This window comes from Megascapheus bottae, chromosome 28 (assembly GCF_031878675.1).
Source record: "Megascapheus bottae isolate mThoBot1 chromosome 28, mThoBot2.hap1, whole genome shotgun sequence".
NCBI lineage: Eukaryota > Metazoa > Chordata > Mammalia > Rodentia > Geomyidae > Megascapheus > Megascapheus bottae.
The window spans coordinates 12,350,164-12,368,633 of record NC_143536.1 but is presented as its reverse complement, the minus strand read 5'-3'; the positions used below and the strand labels follow the sequence as shown (position 1 = coordinate 12,368,633).

The following is an 18,470-nucleotide window of genomic DNA, read 5'->3' as shown; positions in this document are numbered from 1 at the left end:
TATGTTTTATATACATATATATACATATATATATATATATATATATATATATATATATATATATATATGTTGAGACAGGCCTCATTGTGTTCCCTAAGCTGGTCTCAAAGTCCAGGGCTTAAGCAGTCCTGTCTTAGCCTACCAAGTAGCTCCTATTGCATACACATGTGTGCATGCCTGCACACACACACACACACACACACACACACACACACACACACATTTATTATGTGTTTGTGTAAGTTTTTTCTTTTTTGATAGTACTGAGGTTTAAACTCAGGATCTTGAGCTTGCCAGGCAACTCTATTACTTGAATACAGAGTATATGCACTCTGTCCCTTTTTACAATTTTTTATTGTTTTGTTTTTGAGACACAGTCTTGTTGTATAGCCTTGGTTAGCTTGGGACTCACTGTATAGCCCAGCCCAGCCTTGAACTCATAATCTTCCTGGGTAAATATCCTAAATACTTTGCAAATTATAGTCATATACTTCCATACCTGGCTTACAATTTTTAGTTGTTTGTTGTTGTTTATTCATTGAGGGACTTGCACTGAGGGCCTAGGTGCTGTCCCTGAGCTCTTTTTCTCAAGGCAAGTGCTCTATCACTTTGAGCCACAGCTCCACTTCTGTTTTTGACTGGTTAATTGGAGATAAGAGTCTCATGGGGACTTCTCTGCCTATGCTGGCTTTGAACTGTGATCCTCAGATCTCAGCCTCCTGAGTAGCTAGGATTATAGGCATGCATCACAGATGCCTGGCCTAATTTTTAGTTTTATAAGCGTTACAGCATGCTAACTGACTTAACTTACCAAGCCAATGTAGAAAATACGCTATATGTAACGTAGCACATTTAGCTTGTTTTGGACAAGTATAAATACTGTATATGTATAAACTGTGTGTGTGTGTGCATGTGCATATCCTTGAGCCAGTACTGGGACTTGAGCTCAAGGCCTGGACACTGTCTCTTAGCTTTTTCACTTAAGGCTAATGTTTTGCCACTTGAGCCATAGCTCTACTTCTGGCTTTTTTTGTGTGGATGTGTGGCTAATTGTAACTAAGAGTCTCGTGGGGAGGACACTGGTGGAAGAGCCCAGGCAGGAAAGTCCTTGAGACTCTTATCTCCAATTAACCACCAGAAAACTAGAAGTGGCACTAAGTGGTAGAATAGTAGCCTTGAGCGAAAAAGCTGAGGGACCCAGCCCCTGAGTTCAGGCTCCAGGATCAACAACACAAAAAGACACATGGATCTTTCTGCCTGGGCTGAGTTTGAACTGTGACCCTCAAATCTCAGCCTCCTGAGAAGCTAGGATTGCTGGTGTGGGCCATGAGCACCTGACTGACTTTGGGTTTTGAAGAAATGGAGTATTTGTGACCTAACGCAGTGTTTTTACCATGTATGCTTCCATAGAATAGCGTCTTTTTACGAAGTGGCAATTCCTGAATTGGAGTCCACAGTCAAGAAGAGGAGGCTTGAAGACAGCAAGTGAGGCGGGAATGACAGGAGAATGTAGTATGGGAACACAGGCCCTGCCTTCCCCCCACTGCGGCACCCCTTCTCTCAGACAAGGGGGTGGGACCACAGACTGTGTGTGTGGCTTCAGGTTCCTGTGTCTCACCCTAGCAGCCTTGTGGACCCTGCATGCTTTATTCCCAAGATTTGGGGAGAGTTCTGAGATTGAACCCTGGCCCTTGTGTATGCTAAGCATTTGTTCCACTATTGAGCGAAACCCCTACCTTCTGCCCTTTCAACATCTTTATTTTCTAGTACCAAGTTTGAACTAAGGTCTTTGAGCTTGCTCAACTTTCTTATTCATGGATGGTACTCTACCACTTGAAACATGCCATCAGTGTGGTTTATTTGGTTAATTGAAGATTTCTGCCTGGGCTGGCTTCCAATCTATCCTCTAGGCCTCAGCCCGCTAAGTAGCTAGCATTACAGATGTGAGCCACTAGTTCCCGGCAGATTTTTTTTTCCTTTTTTGCTTTCTTTTTTTTTCTTTTTTCCCAGTTAATAAGTGCTCTATAAAGAATCGCATGAGGATCTAAGGAAAATGAGTTTAACAAATACACAGTTAGGTGCTAAGTGTGCAAAATAGATTCGACAAAGTTCTGCTTGGTAATTAAATCCATTAACTCAGTGCTGCTCCCCCTCCTCCATTGTGGTATAATAGGATGGTGGGCCCTTGCATTTAAGCCCTCCCTCAGTGGTTGCTTGAAGCTGTTAGTAACCAAGCCCACTGCTCCTGACCTGCTGTTGAGCTGAGAAGTCACCCTAGAGCCATCAGGCCCCCTGGCAGCAGTAGCCTTTTCCTACCGCCCCCAGCAGTGACCTGTAAGACCTTCTGGGCCAGGGGGAGGAGCCTGCAGCTGCTGGGGGGAGTGCCCGTCATGTCTGCTGTCTCCTAAATCTATGTCTCTTATCCTTCCTCCATCAAAGGCTGCTGAGTGATCTGTGGCAGAGGCTCTCCCATTCCAAGAAAAAGCTACTGGAGGTGTTCCACATCATCCTGAACCACATCTGCCTTCTTCCCATCCTAGAAAGCAGGTGAGGGGAACCCCTGGCAGTGCTCCGAGCCCAGCAGGAATGTTCTCACAACTTCACCTCAGCCTTCCCCCCTACCTCTGGGTTTGCCAAGAAGAGATGGGAAGCCCAAAAAAGTGCCTTCTTCCTTTAGCTGGCCAGAGCCTGGCTGAGGGGCAGAGTGGGTGGGGAAGGGACCTGCAGATTGTCCTACACTGCATGGGCTCACCTTTTCTGGTGTCCTGTTCCAGCTGTGACAGTGTTCAGGGCTTCATTGAAGAGTTCCTTCAGATCTTCAGCTCCCTACTGCAGGAAAAGAGGTGAGTGTGCCTGGGCCGGGAACAGTCATGACCCATTGAGGCTGGCCACAGCCTAAAGGTACTGGCACTTGTGGTTGAGTGGAGATGCAGGAAGTAGCCTGCAGCAGTGTCCTTATGGCCCTAATCCTGTCCTTCCTGTCTGCTCTGCCCTGCAGATTCCTCCGAGACTATGATGCACTCTTCCCTGTTGCTGAGGATGTCAGCTTACTACAACAGGCCTCATCAGTCTTGTATCCTTGTACCATTGGGACAGAGCCTGACCAGGTCAGACATGGCCTGCTTAGACCAGAGGAACTATGGAAGGCCTAGCCTGAGAATGGACCTCACTGCAGGAGGGGAGATGGACAAATAGCCAGAGTGTTTCATGACAGGCTCTGAGCCCACACCTCATCTAGTGGAGCTCCGGGTGAGATTGTCAGAGTGATGGGGTCAGGACAGAAAAAAAAACAGATGCCCCAGCTGCAAGCTAATAGAGAGGACAAGTATGTTTCCTGGGATGGAGGACAAAGGACTGGTTCTTTTGAAGAGCAGAGTACAGGGTGTGGCCGGGGACCTGGGACCTGGCAGACATACACAGCCCGTGTGTGACACTCACTGTGACATTGGACTGTGTCCTGCAAGCACTGGGGAGCATGGGATGCTGTGAGGTCGGAGGTGACATGGGAGGTGACGTGGGCACACCTGTACTCTAGAAAGATCTGTGTGGCAATGGCCTGGGACCACCAGGGTCCAGTGGGTCAGCGAGGAGGCTGCTGGCAGCCTCCAGGAATGGAAGTGGGGATTGGGAATAGAAGGGAAGGGAGAGCATGGAGGTAGTACCCCAGGTGGTAGAGCAGGAGGAGACACAGAGAGGAGTAGGCCTATAGACTGTTGGTTGCCGAATGCCTCAGGGACCCTGTGAGCCTACAGCCTTCAGGTGCCATCAGCTGATTGGACAGGAAGTCTGGTGACAGTGACCCTGCCAACCCTCCTGGCTGTCAATGCAAATGAGTGGCTGCTGGCTTGTCCAAAGATGATGTCTTTGCCCCGAACTCCTTTTGCCTGAGTGGCAGGAGCTGGATTTTAAGATCTGTGCTCCACAAAATCCTGGGAACATGACACCCACCATGTGCCTGTCTGTCTGATGCTGGGTATGGACTCAGAAATCATTCTGGGAGGGAAGAGTGATTGAAGAAATCTGAGCCATGAGAACAAGAAGCCTTAACACAGCCCCTTAGGGATGAGACACGGACTGCCTACATCCTCCAGGCCGTGGAGAGCGCTTGGGAAGGGGTAGACAGACGGAAAGCTACAGATGCTAAAGACACATTAGTAGCTGACGATCCTAACAGAGCTCTTAATGGGGTTCCAGTGACAGCACAAATGCCATCACATCCAGAAAACTTGGAGGAAGCGGAGGTATGGTATTGGTGAGGGCTAGAGACATACCTTCCTGGCTTCCCCAGCCCACCTCAGCCCCCTCTGCGAATCAGGGTAGTGGCAGAGTCCTTCCTTATTCCAGCTGTCTGGAAAGAAGGTCCTCTGGAGATTGACAGCCTCAGACCATTAGTCCGCTGAGTAAGTGCTAGACTAGGGGTAAGGAGAGCAAGTTGCTTAAGCCACTGAAGTCTTAGTGTCCCCTCTGCGAAATGGGGGTGAAGCTTTCATTCTGCGAAATCTTCCCATGACCAGAGGAAAGAGAGGTTCCTTTAGTTGCAGCTAGGAATGACCTGGTGCTACCTCTTGGAGTCTGTATGAGGCAGAGAGCTCCAGCGTGCAGATCTGGAAGCCTTGGATCTAGTGCTTCCTCCCCCGGGAGCTTTCTCCAATGCTGTACAAGTCTCTAATGCTCTGATTGACCTCTGAGCTCAGAACTTGTCCCCATGGTTGAGACGTAGTAGGATGCAGGGATGGCAACCTCGTGGTTCTCTGCTGGAGAGGAAGAGGGCCACATCTGTGTGGCCTTTAGCTCCCATGGAGCTACGGCCTTTAGCTCCCATGGAGCTACAGCCTCTTGTCTGTAAGCTGAGATCACAGGTGCCCACTTCTCTGAGGTTGCTGGCATTCCTGGGGCTGCTGTACATAGCCCTCTGGGCTTAGATGACCCTCAATATCCTGGACTCCCTGCTAGACCCCTCCCTACTGGACCGTCTCTACCCTCCACCACTTCCCACCCTCTTCCCCATTTGGCTTCTTGTCTGAGTCATGGAGGGGTTGCTGTTGTTATGTGCTGGAAGTCAAACCCAGGACCTTAGTATACAACATATAAGCCATACCCTGGCCCTTTAATTTTAATTTTTATTATTTTGAGTTGTCAGTTCCTTTGTGTCTGTCTGTCTGTCTGTCTTTCTTTCTTTCTTTGTCAGTTGTGAGGCTTGAACTCGGCCTGGGCACTGTCCCTGAGCTCTTCAGCTCAAGGCTACCACCCTACCCCTTCAGCCACAGTGCCACTTGCAGTTTTTTAGTGATTAATTGGAGATAAGAGTCTGACAGACTTTTGTGCTTGGACAGGCTTTGAACTTCAATCCTCAGATCTAGGATTATAGGCCTGAGCCACCGCATCCAGCTGAATTGCCAGTTTAAAAGCCTAACAAAATTAAGGTTAGGCTGCGGTTAGGCAGTATATAAAATGTATCCTCTTATTAAAAAAAAAAAAAGAAAAAAAAAGTCAGGTGCTGGTGACTCATGCCTGTCATCCCAGCTACACAGGAAGCTAAGCTCTGAGGATCACAGTTCAAAACCAGCTCAGGCAGGAAAGTTCATGAGACTCTTATCTCCAATTCAGCCATCAGAAAACTGGAAATGGCACTGTGTCTCAAAGTCGTAGAAAAAATGAAAAGGCTCAGGGCTCAGGCCCTGAAGTCAAATCCCACAACTAAAAAATAAAATGAGTAAAATAAAATTTTTTTAAAAAATTAAAGGGGCCGGAGTGTGGCTTAGAGTGCTTGCCTAGCATGTACGAAGACCCCAGTTGGATTCCTTGGTACTACATACACAGAAAAAGCTGAAGGTGGTGCTGTGGCTTAAGTGGTAGAGCTCTAGCCTTGAGAAAGCCCAAGGACAGTGCCAGTGCTCAGGCCCTGAGTTTAAGCCCCAAGCATGGTAGAAAAACAAAGATAATTTAAAGGAAATACCTCCATATCAGGCCCTGCCTGATATTTGCTGTTTTACTTTGACATCTGTCATTTAATAATAGTGGGAGAGGACCATGAGTAGTAAAACAAAGCCATTTATGGGTGGGAGCCTGGGTGCACTAAGGTCCTAGCACAGTGGTTTGTATTCCTTGCCTCATTTAGTCATCTGAAAAACCTCACAAAGTGGATGCCCATTTAAAAGTATGTGTCATCTTAAAAGGAGGAAACAGATTCAGAGAGGGAAGGCCCTTCGCACAAAGTTACACAGCCAGAAATAACTCAGCCATTAAGTCACAGAGCCCCCACCCCCACCCATTTTTTTTTTTTTTTTTTTTTTTTTACAAAGGACAAGATAGAGGCTTTGAACTGCTTGTCTTGAGGTCCCACAGCCAGGAAGATCAGGGCCAGGACTCAAAGCAGGTGATTACCTGCCTGGCTTAGCCTTTCCCACCTTTTCTCCTGCTCTTGCTGCAGGGCATGGGAGCCACCGCCGCCCCTGGCCCTGCAGTGTGTGGTGTGGAGTTGGACTCGCTCATCTCCCAAGTGAAGGACCTGCTGCCAGACCTGGGGGAGGGCTTTATTCTGGCCTGCCTGGAGCACTACTGTTATAACCCGGAGCAGGTGATCAACAACATCCTAGAGGATCGCCTGGCCCCCGCCCTCAACCAGCTGGACCGCAGCCTAGACAGGTGGGAGAGACAGGTGGGAGGAGATCCCAGCCCAGGCTGCCTCAGGAGAGGGGGCCCTTTCCCTGCCTCCCAGTCTTCCATCACAGCTTAAGATGCTTCCTTCCTCTTCACCGCAGCTGTGTTTATAACCATTTAAACTAGCCTCTTCTCCCCCAGGGAAATAGAACCTGGAGCCCTGGAGGTTCCAGTGCACATCTGGGCACTCCTGCTCTACCTGTGGGAAGAGCAGCTAAGGACATATGTGACAGAGGGCTGCTGAGCCCTGCCCTGCTCCTTCCTGGGAGATTTCTGAGCCACCCTAGCCAAGTCTTTCCCTTCCTTAGCATTGGCCTCTCTCGGTTTCACCCCTTCTGCCCTGAATGCCTCACAACCCATCAGAAATCATGACAGTAATGGCATTTCTTCATGAACAAATGGTGCTGGCTGAATGAATGAAGCTAACTCTTACCTCTCAGCCTCTTTGTGACCAGTGAGAGCGTTCAGGCTCCAGGAGGGTGTTGGGGCTAGGGGCAGGAAGTGGGACATAGTGGCAGAGCATGTGCTAGGCAAAAGAAGTTGAATGACCTGACTTGGCGTGTCGCAGGGCCATTATGAGTGTGAAATAGGACATTATGGGAGTAAAGGGCTGACTTGCCTGCAGGCCATGTGGTGCAGGCCTGTCTTCAGATCTGTTTTAGGCATAGGTTCCGAAGGGGAGTAAAGAATCTGACAGATAGTATGTGGTAGAGGTGGGGTGAAATTAAGGACACCAGAGGCAGGATCCTGTGCATTGATTTCTGTGCCATGTTCTCAGACAGGTGAAACCAGACCCCACTCCTCTGCTGGCATCTCGTCATAATGTCTTCCAGAACGATGAGTTTGATGTCTTCAGCAGAGATTCAGTGGACCTGAACCGGATTCATAAGGGCAGAAGGTGGGTGCTGCTGGCCCCCAACCTTAGGGATGCAGAGAACACAGGATTTCAGCCCAGGCTCTCTTTGAAGTCTTGATCTAACCAGCCAGTCTCCTGGCTGGGGGCCAGGAGCAGGCGTTTTGATCACACTCCAGACTGCAGCTCTGTGGGGTGGTTGTTAGCAAACCTCATGTGGGTAGTCAGAGGCCAGAAGGCCACGTCTGTCTGTTCTTCCTTCCTGTATGGCTTTTGTTTGGTAGTCTTTTGTTTTGTGGTTTGCGGTGGAGCTTGAACTCAGATCTTGGGTGCTTTCCCTGAGCTATTTTGCTCAAGACTAGCACTCCCCCACTTGGAGCCACAGCTTCATTTCCCATTTTCTGATGCCTAATTGGAGATAAGAGTCTCATGGACTTTCCTGCCTGGGCTGGCTTTGAACTGCAGTCCTCAGATCTCAGCCTCCTGAGTAGTAGGGTTATAGGCATGAACCACTAGCACCTGGCCTTACATGGCTTTTGCTGTGCTGACCTTTCACTCTTGAGTGTAGAGCTGGGCAGTGTTTCCCAGAAGTCACTCCGACCCTGCCGTCCCCAAACCAGGAAATTATATGTAGTGAGTGAGCTTTGCCAAAGGCATACATATTTTATTTTTTTAAGACCTTTCTCTGTATTTTTCAGTTTGTATCTTTCCTATTTTTTCACCATGACAAAGTACATTCATGACGTATTCATTCATTTAACAAATATTTGCACAGTACTTACAGCTCTGGGTTTTAGGCCCTGGATTAATGAGGTCCTGGAGCTGTAGTGGGTAATGAAACAGACACAGCCCTGCCCACATGGTGTTTGCATATATCAGCTCAGCAAACAAGCGACATCATTTTGTAGATATAACAAGTGGTACAAGATAGAGAGAGGGACTCAGACTCCTATGCCTTGAAGGCAGGGTTTCAGCTGCCTGAGAAAGTAACATGGAACTGAGAGCTGAAAGGGGCTGCTGGGTCAGGTCTGTGAAGCAAAGGAGAGGCTTCTCACACAGTGCCCCCAGGCCATCCTTATCCTGGCAACAGTTCTGTGAGCCAACATTTTGTATTGAGTTTTTTGTTTGGGGTTTTCTGGTGCCAGTACTAGGGTTTGAAATCAGGCTACATGCTCTCATTTGGTTTTTCCACACAAGACTGGCACTCCACCACATGAGCCCTATTTCTACTTTTTTTTTTTTTTTTTTTTTTGGCTGGTTAATTGGAGATAAGAGTCTCCTGGACTTTTTCTTTCCTTCTTTTTTCTTTTTGCCTCGACTGGTTTGAACTGCAGTCCTCAAATCTCAGTCTTCTGAGTAGCTAGGATTACAGGCATGAGTTGTCATGTACCCAGCTACATTTTATATTTTTAAAAGATGACCAAGCTCTGGAATGGTGACCCAGGGGAGGGACCAAGAATTGGCAGTAATAGAAACAGTATGATGCCACGTCAAGAAAGGCATAAGATGTTGGCAACTCCACAGAAGTCCTGCAAAGTTGAGAAGTAGCACCCAGAAAGCTAGGAAATTGGACACAAGTACTTACTGCTTTGTGTTCATCCAAATGATAGCTATAGAAAAAAAAAATGCCTGATCTCCTGGCCTTGTTCTGGAAGGAGCCTGTGGATGGAAGTTTAAGCTGCCCCTTATATAGGTACCTGGGGCTGCCCAGTGCTGAAAGCTTGCTGGCTGAGGGCTGGGAGGCAGCTCTGAAGCCATCTGGTCCCTGGACAGGAAGCACTTACAAAGTGCTTAGTCACACACATTGCAACATCCCCAGGTCCTGGCAGAGCTGTTAATCCCACATCAGTATCTACCGTGCCAGGCCTGGGTGGCACTCTGAAGCCCCTGCTGTGAGAGAGCATGCAGATGGGGTCCCCAAAGGTTTGATCCCACTCTAGGGAGTCCTATTGGTAGGTTCTCTATACTCAGAGTCTCGTCATCTCTGGAGATGGCTTGCCCCCTTGATCTGTGGGTTTACTCAGTGCCTGTCATATATTATAAGAACCACTCCATCCCTTCCCAGGTCGTAGGTATCCGCGAGCCTTTGCCAAGACTCCGATCTCAACCTCAGGGTTGTCAGAAAGGCCTGGCATTGACAAGCAGGTGTCACTCGCCAGGTGTCCCAAAACTGTTTTGGGGCCAGGAGTTTGGCCTAGTGGTTAAAGTGCTTGCCTAGCATGCATGAAGACCCAGGTTCGATTCCTCGGTACCACATATAGAAAAAAAGCCGGAAGTGGTGCCGAGGCTCAAGTGGTAGAGCTCTATCCTTGAGAAAGTCCAAGGACAGTGCTCAGGCCCTGAGCTCAAGCCCAGGACTGGCAAAAAACAAAAACAAAAAACTGTGCCCCAGTCCTAGCGTGTTCTGGATGCCAGGCTGAAATCGGATTGCCATTATTTACTGAACACTTCCCCCCCCCCCACCTCCCCACTGCCCTCTGCTGGGTGACCCGAAGTCAGGGATTGCAAACAGGCAGAGCCTCCATTGATGTATTCATTATTTATTCACTCAGCAAATATTTATTGAGTGATTTACAAGCACCAGATCCTGTGCTAGACTCCAGGGAACAAGGTGAGCCAGGCATCTGGGCCTTGCCCTCAAAGGGCAGAGACCGTGGGAAAGACAGACCATTAAACAGGCAGTGGCAGGGTGAGAAGCTTCCAGGACAGGAGCACCAGGAGGTCAGCAGAGCCGCCTGCCCCCGGTGGGGCCCTGCCCTTGGGCCACACATAGGTATTCACAGGTGTGGAGCACACTTAGGTGCTGTTGGAGTGGGATGGATGCTCTTAGCAGGTGCATGGGAAAGAGACAGGTTCCCTTGCATGGCAAGGAGCTTGGGGAGGGGTCTTAGCCTGTGGTACAGCAACATGGAGTAGCACACATGTTTTTGTCCTCTGAGGCCTTGGTTTGGTGGTCAAGTGGTAGACTGAGGCTGCAGCAGAATTTCTGGCTCTGGCTTCCAGAAACAATGCTGAGAAGAAATCCAGACCAGATATTCCTGTCTTTCTTTTTAGAGCCTAGCAAACCTTGTCCTAAGTGGTAGGGCCAAGACCCGTGACTCTAATGTGAAGTACAGAGGTAGAAAGATAAGTGGTATTGGTGACATACTCCTACAATCCCAGCATTCAGGAGGCTAAGGTTACCTTGGACTTTACACTGTATAGCAAGATCCCATTGCAAAGGAAGTAGAGAGAGAAGGAAGGAGGAAGGAAAGAAAGAGGGAAGGAGGGAGGGAGGGAGAGAGGAAACAGAGAGGGAAGAAGGAAGGAGAAAAAGAGAGAAGGATAACCAAGAGCAGTAAGGTTAAGTGGACACCAAATACCTTGCTGCAGGTGTGTCACAACCAGTGAAGGAAGCTGCATAGATCCCCTAACTCCTTCGGACTGTCCCATGAGACCCTGAAAAAAAAAAAAAAGGCTCCTTCCCAGAAAAGGTTGTGGGGGCTCAAAATGTCTGTGCACTCTTCCACATGGTAGCACATTAAAGGCTCTGACAAGTCCTACAGTAAAAGACACCAGATTCACTTTGTGGTCCCAGCAGGTGCCAAATCTCCTTCCACACAACATCTTATTTCATTGTCACATCAACTCTGGGAAGCAAGGGCCGGGAGAAGGAACCAAGACTCCTCCGCTGGGCCTCTAGGGGCTAGTTTGTCTCTGTGGGCCTCTAGGGACCAGTTTGAGGTGGAGGTTGAGGTAGAGGAGATGAGGAGGAAAAGAAGATCAGGTATCTTTGCCTTCCTTGTTCAAAAAGAAGTCACGAAACCTACACCCTAGACAGGCTGCCCAAGTTCCAGATGCCCTGTCCCTGTGTGTGCCCCCTCCCAGGGCCTGACCCAAGTGGGCAGAGGTGGACAGGCTTCTCTGTCTGGACCTTGCAGGAAGCCACGTAATCAGAGATCACCTCATATGTAAAAACTGCCCTGCTGCCCAGAACCAAAAGCCACAAGCAGGGTGGGACGTGGACATCTTGTCTTTATCCTTGTTTCCTGGCCCAGCCCAGCTTGTGGCATCCAGCTGCCCTTGGGAAACATGGCAGAGTGCATGGTTGTGTCTCTCCCAGGGCCATACACACACACAAGCCTGGGCCCCTTTTGTTTCCTCTCCCTCTTCCCAAGCTCGGGAGAAAGCCAGGGACAGGGCCATGGTGACAGTCCCAGGCCCCTCCCTGGTGACAGTAAAAGACTTGAGGACCAGGTTTCTCTGTGGTTCAAATCCATGTCCTGTCCTTCCTGCCTACTCTGGGGCCCTGGAACTCCTCAGTCTTGTCTTTTGTTAGTTTCCCTCTACACCCCCCCCGCCCTCTCTCTCTCTTTCTCATGAATTCCACAGAGAAAAATTGCTCTGTATCAAAGTCTCATCTGGAGCCTCATTGTCCCTTCCTTCAGACTCCTGGCTGGGCCTCTGAGGCTGTCCACTGTCCTCCTGCTCTGTCCAGGACAGACATGCCTCCACTTGCTCCCACTACACTGTGAGCCTTATCCACCTTCTCCTAGACCTCTTCCCACCTCAGCCTTGCAACCTGGGCTGGCATGCTCACAGTCGGCCTTTTATAAACCATGCTAGCACACACTGGGAGCTGCCGCCCTGCGCTGTCCCACTCTCCCAGGAAGCCAGCCTGACGGACACAGATGCCTGGCCCCCTCGCACTAAAAGCCACTTGACAGAAGATTTTTATGGAAGCTGCGTACAGCTTTGCGTCTCTTTTTTTCCCTGGTCTGTACCTTTGATACATTCCAGAGACCCAATTTCACAGCTAAGCTGGATTTTCTTGTCTGGCATCTCATATTGATTATCCCCTGCGGGGCTAGAAACTACATTCCACAGCCCTGTATCTGCAGCTGACAAACCAAGCTTTTCTACAGGTTCGCAAAGCCATGGTCAAGAGACCCAAAGCCTGCCAGCACTGTGCTGCCACCATTCAGTGTGGCTCAAGCCTGTCCCTTCCCACAGCCCCTACATTCTGGGATCCTCGCCTGTGACCAAAAATCTTCCAGACATTTCTCTCAGTGACCTCGCAAGGGAAGCTGGAACCACAGAGCAGATAAAAGGTCTCTGTGGTAGAGGGAGTTCAGGGCTCCCTTGAGTTCAATAAGAAAGCCACATGTAGCCTTATTCTATTGATTTATTTTTGTTGGTCCTGGAGTCTGAACTCAGGGCCCAGAGCACTGCCCCCTGAGCTCTTTTGCTCAAGGCTAACTTGTGCCACAGCTCCACTAGTGGCTAATTGGAGTCTCATTAACATTCCTCTACAGACTAGCTTTGAACCACCAGCTTCAAATTTCAGCCTTCTGAGTAACTAGAATTACAGGCATGAGCCACCAGCTCCCAGCCTTTTACTTTTTAATGATCCAGTGTGCTGCCAGGTACCAGTGGTTCACACTTGTAATCCTAACTACTCAGGAGATGAAGATTGAAAGATCACAATTTGAAGCCAGTTGAGGACAGGAAAGCCCATAAGACTTATCTCCAGGTAACTACCAGACAACCAAAAGTGGAGCTGTGGCTCAAGTTGGTAAAGCACTAGCCTTGAGCAAAGGAGCTCAGGGACTGGTACAAAAAAAAATAAAAGATTCAAACACGCAAGACCCTAGGTTCTAGTGCCAGTTCTACAAGTAAAAAGAAGAATCGAAGGGAGGAGAGAGGGAGAAATTCCAATGAGCCTTTCCTTGGGCCTCCCTTGTCATTAGATGTGGGATTTGCTGGCCTTGTCCTATTGGTATACTTTAATACTGGGAGAGAAAATCAAGAAGGTTTGCTTGCAATATCATTCTGAATGTACTTTTTTGTAGCTTGTTTTTTCTATCAGGAATGGGTCTTGGGCTTCTTTCTCCAACATCATAAATAGATCATTCTTGAGAATGACATAGAGCAATCTCTAATACAAATGAGGCACAGTTCAAGGGCCATTGACTCGGGAACATCAGTTGGCTGCCATTTTTCACTATTGCCAACAATCCTGAGCAGCAGTGTTTCTCTAGACATCTTGAAAGGTGGGCATTCATCTTATAACACTGGTTCCTAGGATACCCTGCAGAGGGGCTGGGTGTCATCACATGAACATCGGCTTCCCTGAAAGCCCCACCTCCCGCATTCTCGGGGCCTTTTGTTGTTGTTGCTTATGGGAGTCCCGGACTTGAATTTAGGGCCTGAACGCTATCCCTGATCCTTTTTTTTTTTCCCCTCAAGACTAGTGCTTCTGCACTTGAGCCACAGCTTCACTTGTGGCTCTTGTTTTATGAACTTTTCTGCCCAAGCTAGCTTTGTATCCTGGTCCTCAGATCTCAGCCCCCTCAGTAGCTAGGATGACAAGTGTGAGCCACTGAGGCCCAGCCTGAGCAGGGCTTTTGTCACCAGCCCCGTCATGGGCCAGCCCAAGAGGTAGATAAACGAGCCCTGCATGCCTTGAACCTTCTGTACTGTAAAAGCATGTGTAACCCAGTAGTTTTCCATCCTCTGTCCCTGCCGTTTCCAGGAAAGAGGAGAACACTCGGACCCTGGTGAACGACAAGCGGGAGGTGGCAGCCCAGAGGCGGCGCTACGAGCAATACAGCGTGGTGGTGGAGGAGGTAGGTGGTAGCAGTGGAGGAGGTAGGCTGTCCTGGGCTTCCGCTGGGCCCCTCCAACCCATGCTCGCCCTGTCTCAGGTCCCACTGGAGCCAGGCGAGTACGGTGGTGACGACTATGAGGATGAGTACGACGACACATACGACGGCAACCAGATTGGTGCCAATGATGCGGACTCAGACGACGAGCTGGTCAGCCGCAGGTCAGCAGGGGCAGCGCTCAGGCCTGGGGCTCTGGATCCTTCTGTGGCCAGATGCGGGGGCCACAGAAGCCAGTGAGAGCAGCGCCAGGACCCAGGTTCCTGATCCCAGCCCACCCCGCAGAGGACAGCATGTATTAGCTCTTGGGAAGCCATTTTACATTTTTTTCCTTAAATACAAAACACTTTTCCCTGTGAAATTTTTCAGAGATTCCCTACTACAGCTCAAAGCCGGGCTGTCCTAATGAAAGGCAGTACTAGAGCCCCAGATCCCAGCTCAGCAACCCTACCCCCCCACCCCCGAATCAGACCCTGGAGCCCTCGTAAGATCCCGGAGGCTGCCCCAGCCTCCCCACCGCCCTCCTTCTCAGCTTGTGTCCCCAGGCTCCTGTGCAAGTATTTAACCTTCCTTTGATCTCTCCTCTCCAACTTCAGACCCTTCACCATCCCTCAGATACTGAGAACCAAAGTGCCAGGGGAGGGGCAAGAGAAGGAAGATGATGGGGAAGAGGAGGAAGCTGAAGACGACGCGCCCAAGGTACCTTCTTGGCAGGTCTCATGCAGGGCAGGGTGGTACAGTGCTAAAGGGTGAATTGGGAGTTGGGTGCCCTCCATGCTGCCTCTAGCCCCAAGGTAGCCCCAGCATTATTGCCTAGGAGCAAGCTCTCTTCTTGGAGAGGTACTGGTTTTAGACTCACTTCCACTGCCCAGAGGGCACTAGGGAACAGATCAGAGGCTGAGCCTTTGAGTTGCCAGGCTTATTGGCCCCAGAAATGGGCAGTTGAGCAAGAAGGGCAGCTCCTGGCCTCTGTGCACGGCGCTGCAGTCATCTACCTCAGTGGCTCTAAACATTCTGTTTTGCAGAACTTTTTTCCTTCAGCTGAAGTGTGAACTAGAAGTGCCACATATAAAACAGATGACAAGGCTTCAGTGGTGGTACACCACTTGTAAATAGATGACAGCCACACTGTTCATGGTGACTGGAGTGGCAACCAGTGACCCTGGAGCCCTAGGGTTCCCTCTGCCCTCCCAGGGGACAAAGCCAGTAGTCCTGGGCCCTGTCCCCAAGGGCACTGAGTAGAGAGGCCCGCCACAAACTGACCTAATGATGGGACGCGCTTGGCCTGGCCTGAGCATGCTCAGCAATGACATTGTCCTCGGATGTCCCCTCTTCTCAGCCCTGGTATCCAGATTTATTTTTTTTGTGATCTCTACCAGTCTTCACACATTACTGATTCTATTCATTTTAGTTTTGTTTTCTCAAAACCCATCAAAGCCTGCCCACATACTTAGGTCTCAGTTGTCCTCCACCCTGCTGGGGTCCTCTTGGCTTTCATAGTCCCAAGTGTCCACTCTCAGCCACCTTGGCCAACTTCCCTTGCTCCTCCTTACTGTCATGCCCCAGCTGTGGCCCCATCCATCCCACCTGCCTTCCCAGGAAGCCCCAGTCCCTTCCCCCCTAATGGAAGCCTGCCGTGCTGTCCCTCACACACCTCCTTACAACCTGGCCCAAAGAATCAGCTTCCCCTCTGCCTCCACAGCCCGACCACTTCGTCCAGGACCCTGCGGTGCTGAGGGAGAAGGCTGAAGCCAGGCGCATGGCCTTCCTTGCCAGGAAGGGGTGAGCAAACAAGGGGCTGGTTCCAGCGGTGCGGGGGGGTCTATCTGGGGGAAACTCACAGGACTTCCTGTGTATTCACAACCTTATTTTATAGATAAGGAAACTCAGGCCCAGAAATACGAAGTAATCTCCCAAAGGTCACGCAGCTAGTATGTGGTAGATCAAATATTAAGCCCAAGCCAGGCTCAGTGGAATGTACCTAAAGTCCCATCCACTTGGGAAGCTGAAGAAGAGATCCTTTGAGGTCAGGAGTTCAAGACCAGCCTTGCCAATATAGTGAAACACACCTCTTTCAAAAAAAAAAATGATTCAGATCTGTAATTTCAGCACTTAAGGGACTGAACCAGGGAGGTCATGATTTCAAAGCCAAACTGGACTATATATGTTCCAGCCCAGTCTTGGCTACATAGTGAGACTGTCAGGTATGGAATTTGGTGGTACATGCCTGTAATCCCTGTTACTTAAGCAATATAGTCAAGGGGATAACAAAAGACTTATCTGATAAATTATCTAAGCAGGGCACCATGGCTCATGCCTATAATCTAGCTACTCGGAAGGCTGAGATCTGAAGGTCATAGTTCAAAGCCAGCCAGGGCAAGAAAGCTCATGAGGTTTTTAACTCCAGTTAACCACCAAAAAGCCCGAAATAGCTCAAGTGGTAGAGTGCTAGCCTTGAACGAAAAAGCTGAGAGATAGCACATGGGCCATGGAATTCAAGCCCCAGGACTGGCATTAAAAAATAATAATAATAATAATAATAAAGCTGAAGCAAAAGGACAGAGGGCATAGCTCAAGTGATAGAACGCCTGCCTGACAAACATGAGCCTGGGTTCACACCCCATACTGAAGGGGGCGAAAAATTCTGAGTCCAGATGGTTCAGCTTTGGGTTTTGCATTCATAACCATTACTTGACGGACTCTGCAAGTCTGTCATTCAGCACCGCTCAGCATGAGTGCCCAGTGTGTCCAGTGCCAGCTGTAATGGGCAGAAGATAAACTACGGCAGAGCCCAGGTAGTCAGACACATCCTTTATGGCTGAGACAGGCATAGAGGGACATGGGAATGCTTGAGCCAGGCCCTGGAAAGTAGAAAGAATGCAGGGGCATCTTCATGGGGACAGGACAGCCAGAAAGCACCAGCATAGTCAGAGAAGGCCTTGAGCAGGCAGCCTGAAACACCCTACTTCCAGTAAGGAAACTGTGCAGTGGGACCCAAGGACAGCTTCTGTGTGGGGCATTTGATTTGCACCTTCTGAAGCCACTGGGAAAATCCAGATCCCTGTGTTTAAGCTAGATAGTGATCTAAGTCAAATACTTGAGTGCATGTGGTCACTGGAAGCCACCAAACTGAGCCCTAGGAATGGCAAGCATGTGACCCTGGACAAAGAGGGGAGGAGGCCCACCCCAGGTCGTTACTTGGTAGCATCCAAAGCTCTTCCGACCAGCGGCTTCTCCTGGGTGGGTGTTGCTCCCTCAGGTACCGGCATGACAGCTCCACAGCAGTGGCTGGTGGGCCCCGAGGCCACGGGCAGAGCCGGGAGACCACCCAGGAACGCAGGAAGAAGGAAGCCAACAAGGCAACCAGAGCCAACCACAACCGGAGGACCATGGCTGACCGCAAGAGAAGCAAGGGCATGATCCCTTCCTGAGGCGCCTTCTCCAGCTTCAGCCTCACCCTCAACCTCAGCCGTGCAGCCCCTAGAAGGCCACCTCAGCGTCTACCAGCCAGCCACGAGCGCCTTCTTCAGACACACAGTGCCTTATCCTTCCACGGAGGACCCAGGCTGTCCAGCTGTGCTGGCAGGAGATGGACAGGGACAGAGCCGAGAGGCATCCACACCAGAGCAGCGCCACGCCACTCCCCTTCTGCCCTGGACGGCAGGAACCCGGCACAAAGGACCTGCGAATAAAGTCGCTGACCCTTTCCAGCAATGACCCATGGCCCCTGTGACCCTCTGTGTGTCATTCTTCAGTGACAGTGCCAGCTAGAGGACAGAGGGCATGATAGTTCCTGAGCTCGTGCCAGCTTGCTGTTTGCAGTGCCTCCTAATGTCATTCTGCCTTGCTGTGGGACCCTGCTGGTACAAGGAGGTGAAGGGAGGTGGGTGTGAGCTCAGCGCGCCTTTCATCAGCTCCTTCTGTCCCCACGGCCTCTGCCCAGGAGGTTGCTACTCCTTTCAGCCCTACCTTAGACATGAGTGAGGCATGGAAGGCTGAAGGCACTGCCAAGCCACAGCCAGGAAGGGGTAGAGCCAGGCTTGGCTTCTCTGTCTAACCCCAGCTTTCATAAGTTCTAGACCTATGTCTCCTCCACACAGCTGGCCCAGGGACAGTTAGCCAGTGGTAGAGCCAGGATCAGAACTCAGTGCCTCATTGTCACACATGGTCATGCCTGACTGACTCCGAAATTGGAGAGGTGGGAAGCCCTCACATACAGTGAGGATGCCACTGCCACGCCCCACGAGAGTCCTAAAGTCCCCTGGCCAGTAGCTGTAGAGCCAGAGCCATAGTGGGGAGGGGTCTCTGCTAGG

General features: G+C 50.1%; 1 protein-coding gene across 3 annotated transcripts in view; it reads left to right on the top strand.

The window, feature by feature from the left end:
* The window catches only part of Ascc2 (activating signal cointegrator 1 complex subunit 2), a 43,358-nt gene extending 25,484 nt beyond the window's left edge, over window positions 1–17,874 (top strand). For all 3 annotated transcript variants that reach the window (XM_090320446.1, XM_090320445.1, XM_090320447.1), the window contains 12 exons: window positions 1,411–1,485; window positions 2,440–2,547; window positions 2,775–2,843; window positions 2,999–3,073; window positions 4,061–4,241; window positions 6,431–6,645; window positions 7,439–7,558; window positions 14,028–14,121; window positions 14,200–14,321; window positions 14,754–14,856; window positions 15,860–15,939; window positions 17,417–17,874. In XM_090320446.1, the coding sequence (XP_090176572.1) occupies window positions 1,411–1,485; window positions 2,440–2,547; window positions 2,775–2,843; window positions 2,999–3,073; window positions 4,061–4,241; window positions 6,431–6,645; window positions 7,439–7,558; window positions 14,028–14,121; window positions 14,200–14,321; window positions 14,754–14,856; window positions 15,860–15,939; window positions 17,417–17,588 (1,414 nt within the window). In that variant the 3' untranslated portion in view covers window positions 17,589–17,874. The remainder of the gene's footprint in view (window positions 1–1,410; window positions 1,486–2,439; window positions 2,548–2,774; window positions 2,844–2,998; window positions 3,074–4,060; window positions 4,242–6,430; window positions 6,646–7,438; window positions 7,559–14,027; window positions 14,122–14,199; window positions 14,322–14,753; window positions 14,857–15,859; window positions 15,940–17,416) is intronic.
* The last annotated feature ends 596 nt before the right edge of the window (window positions 17,875–18,470 follow it).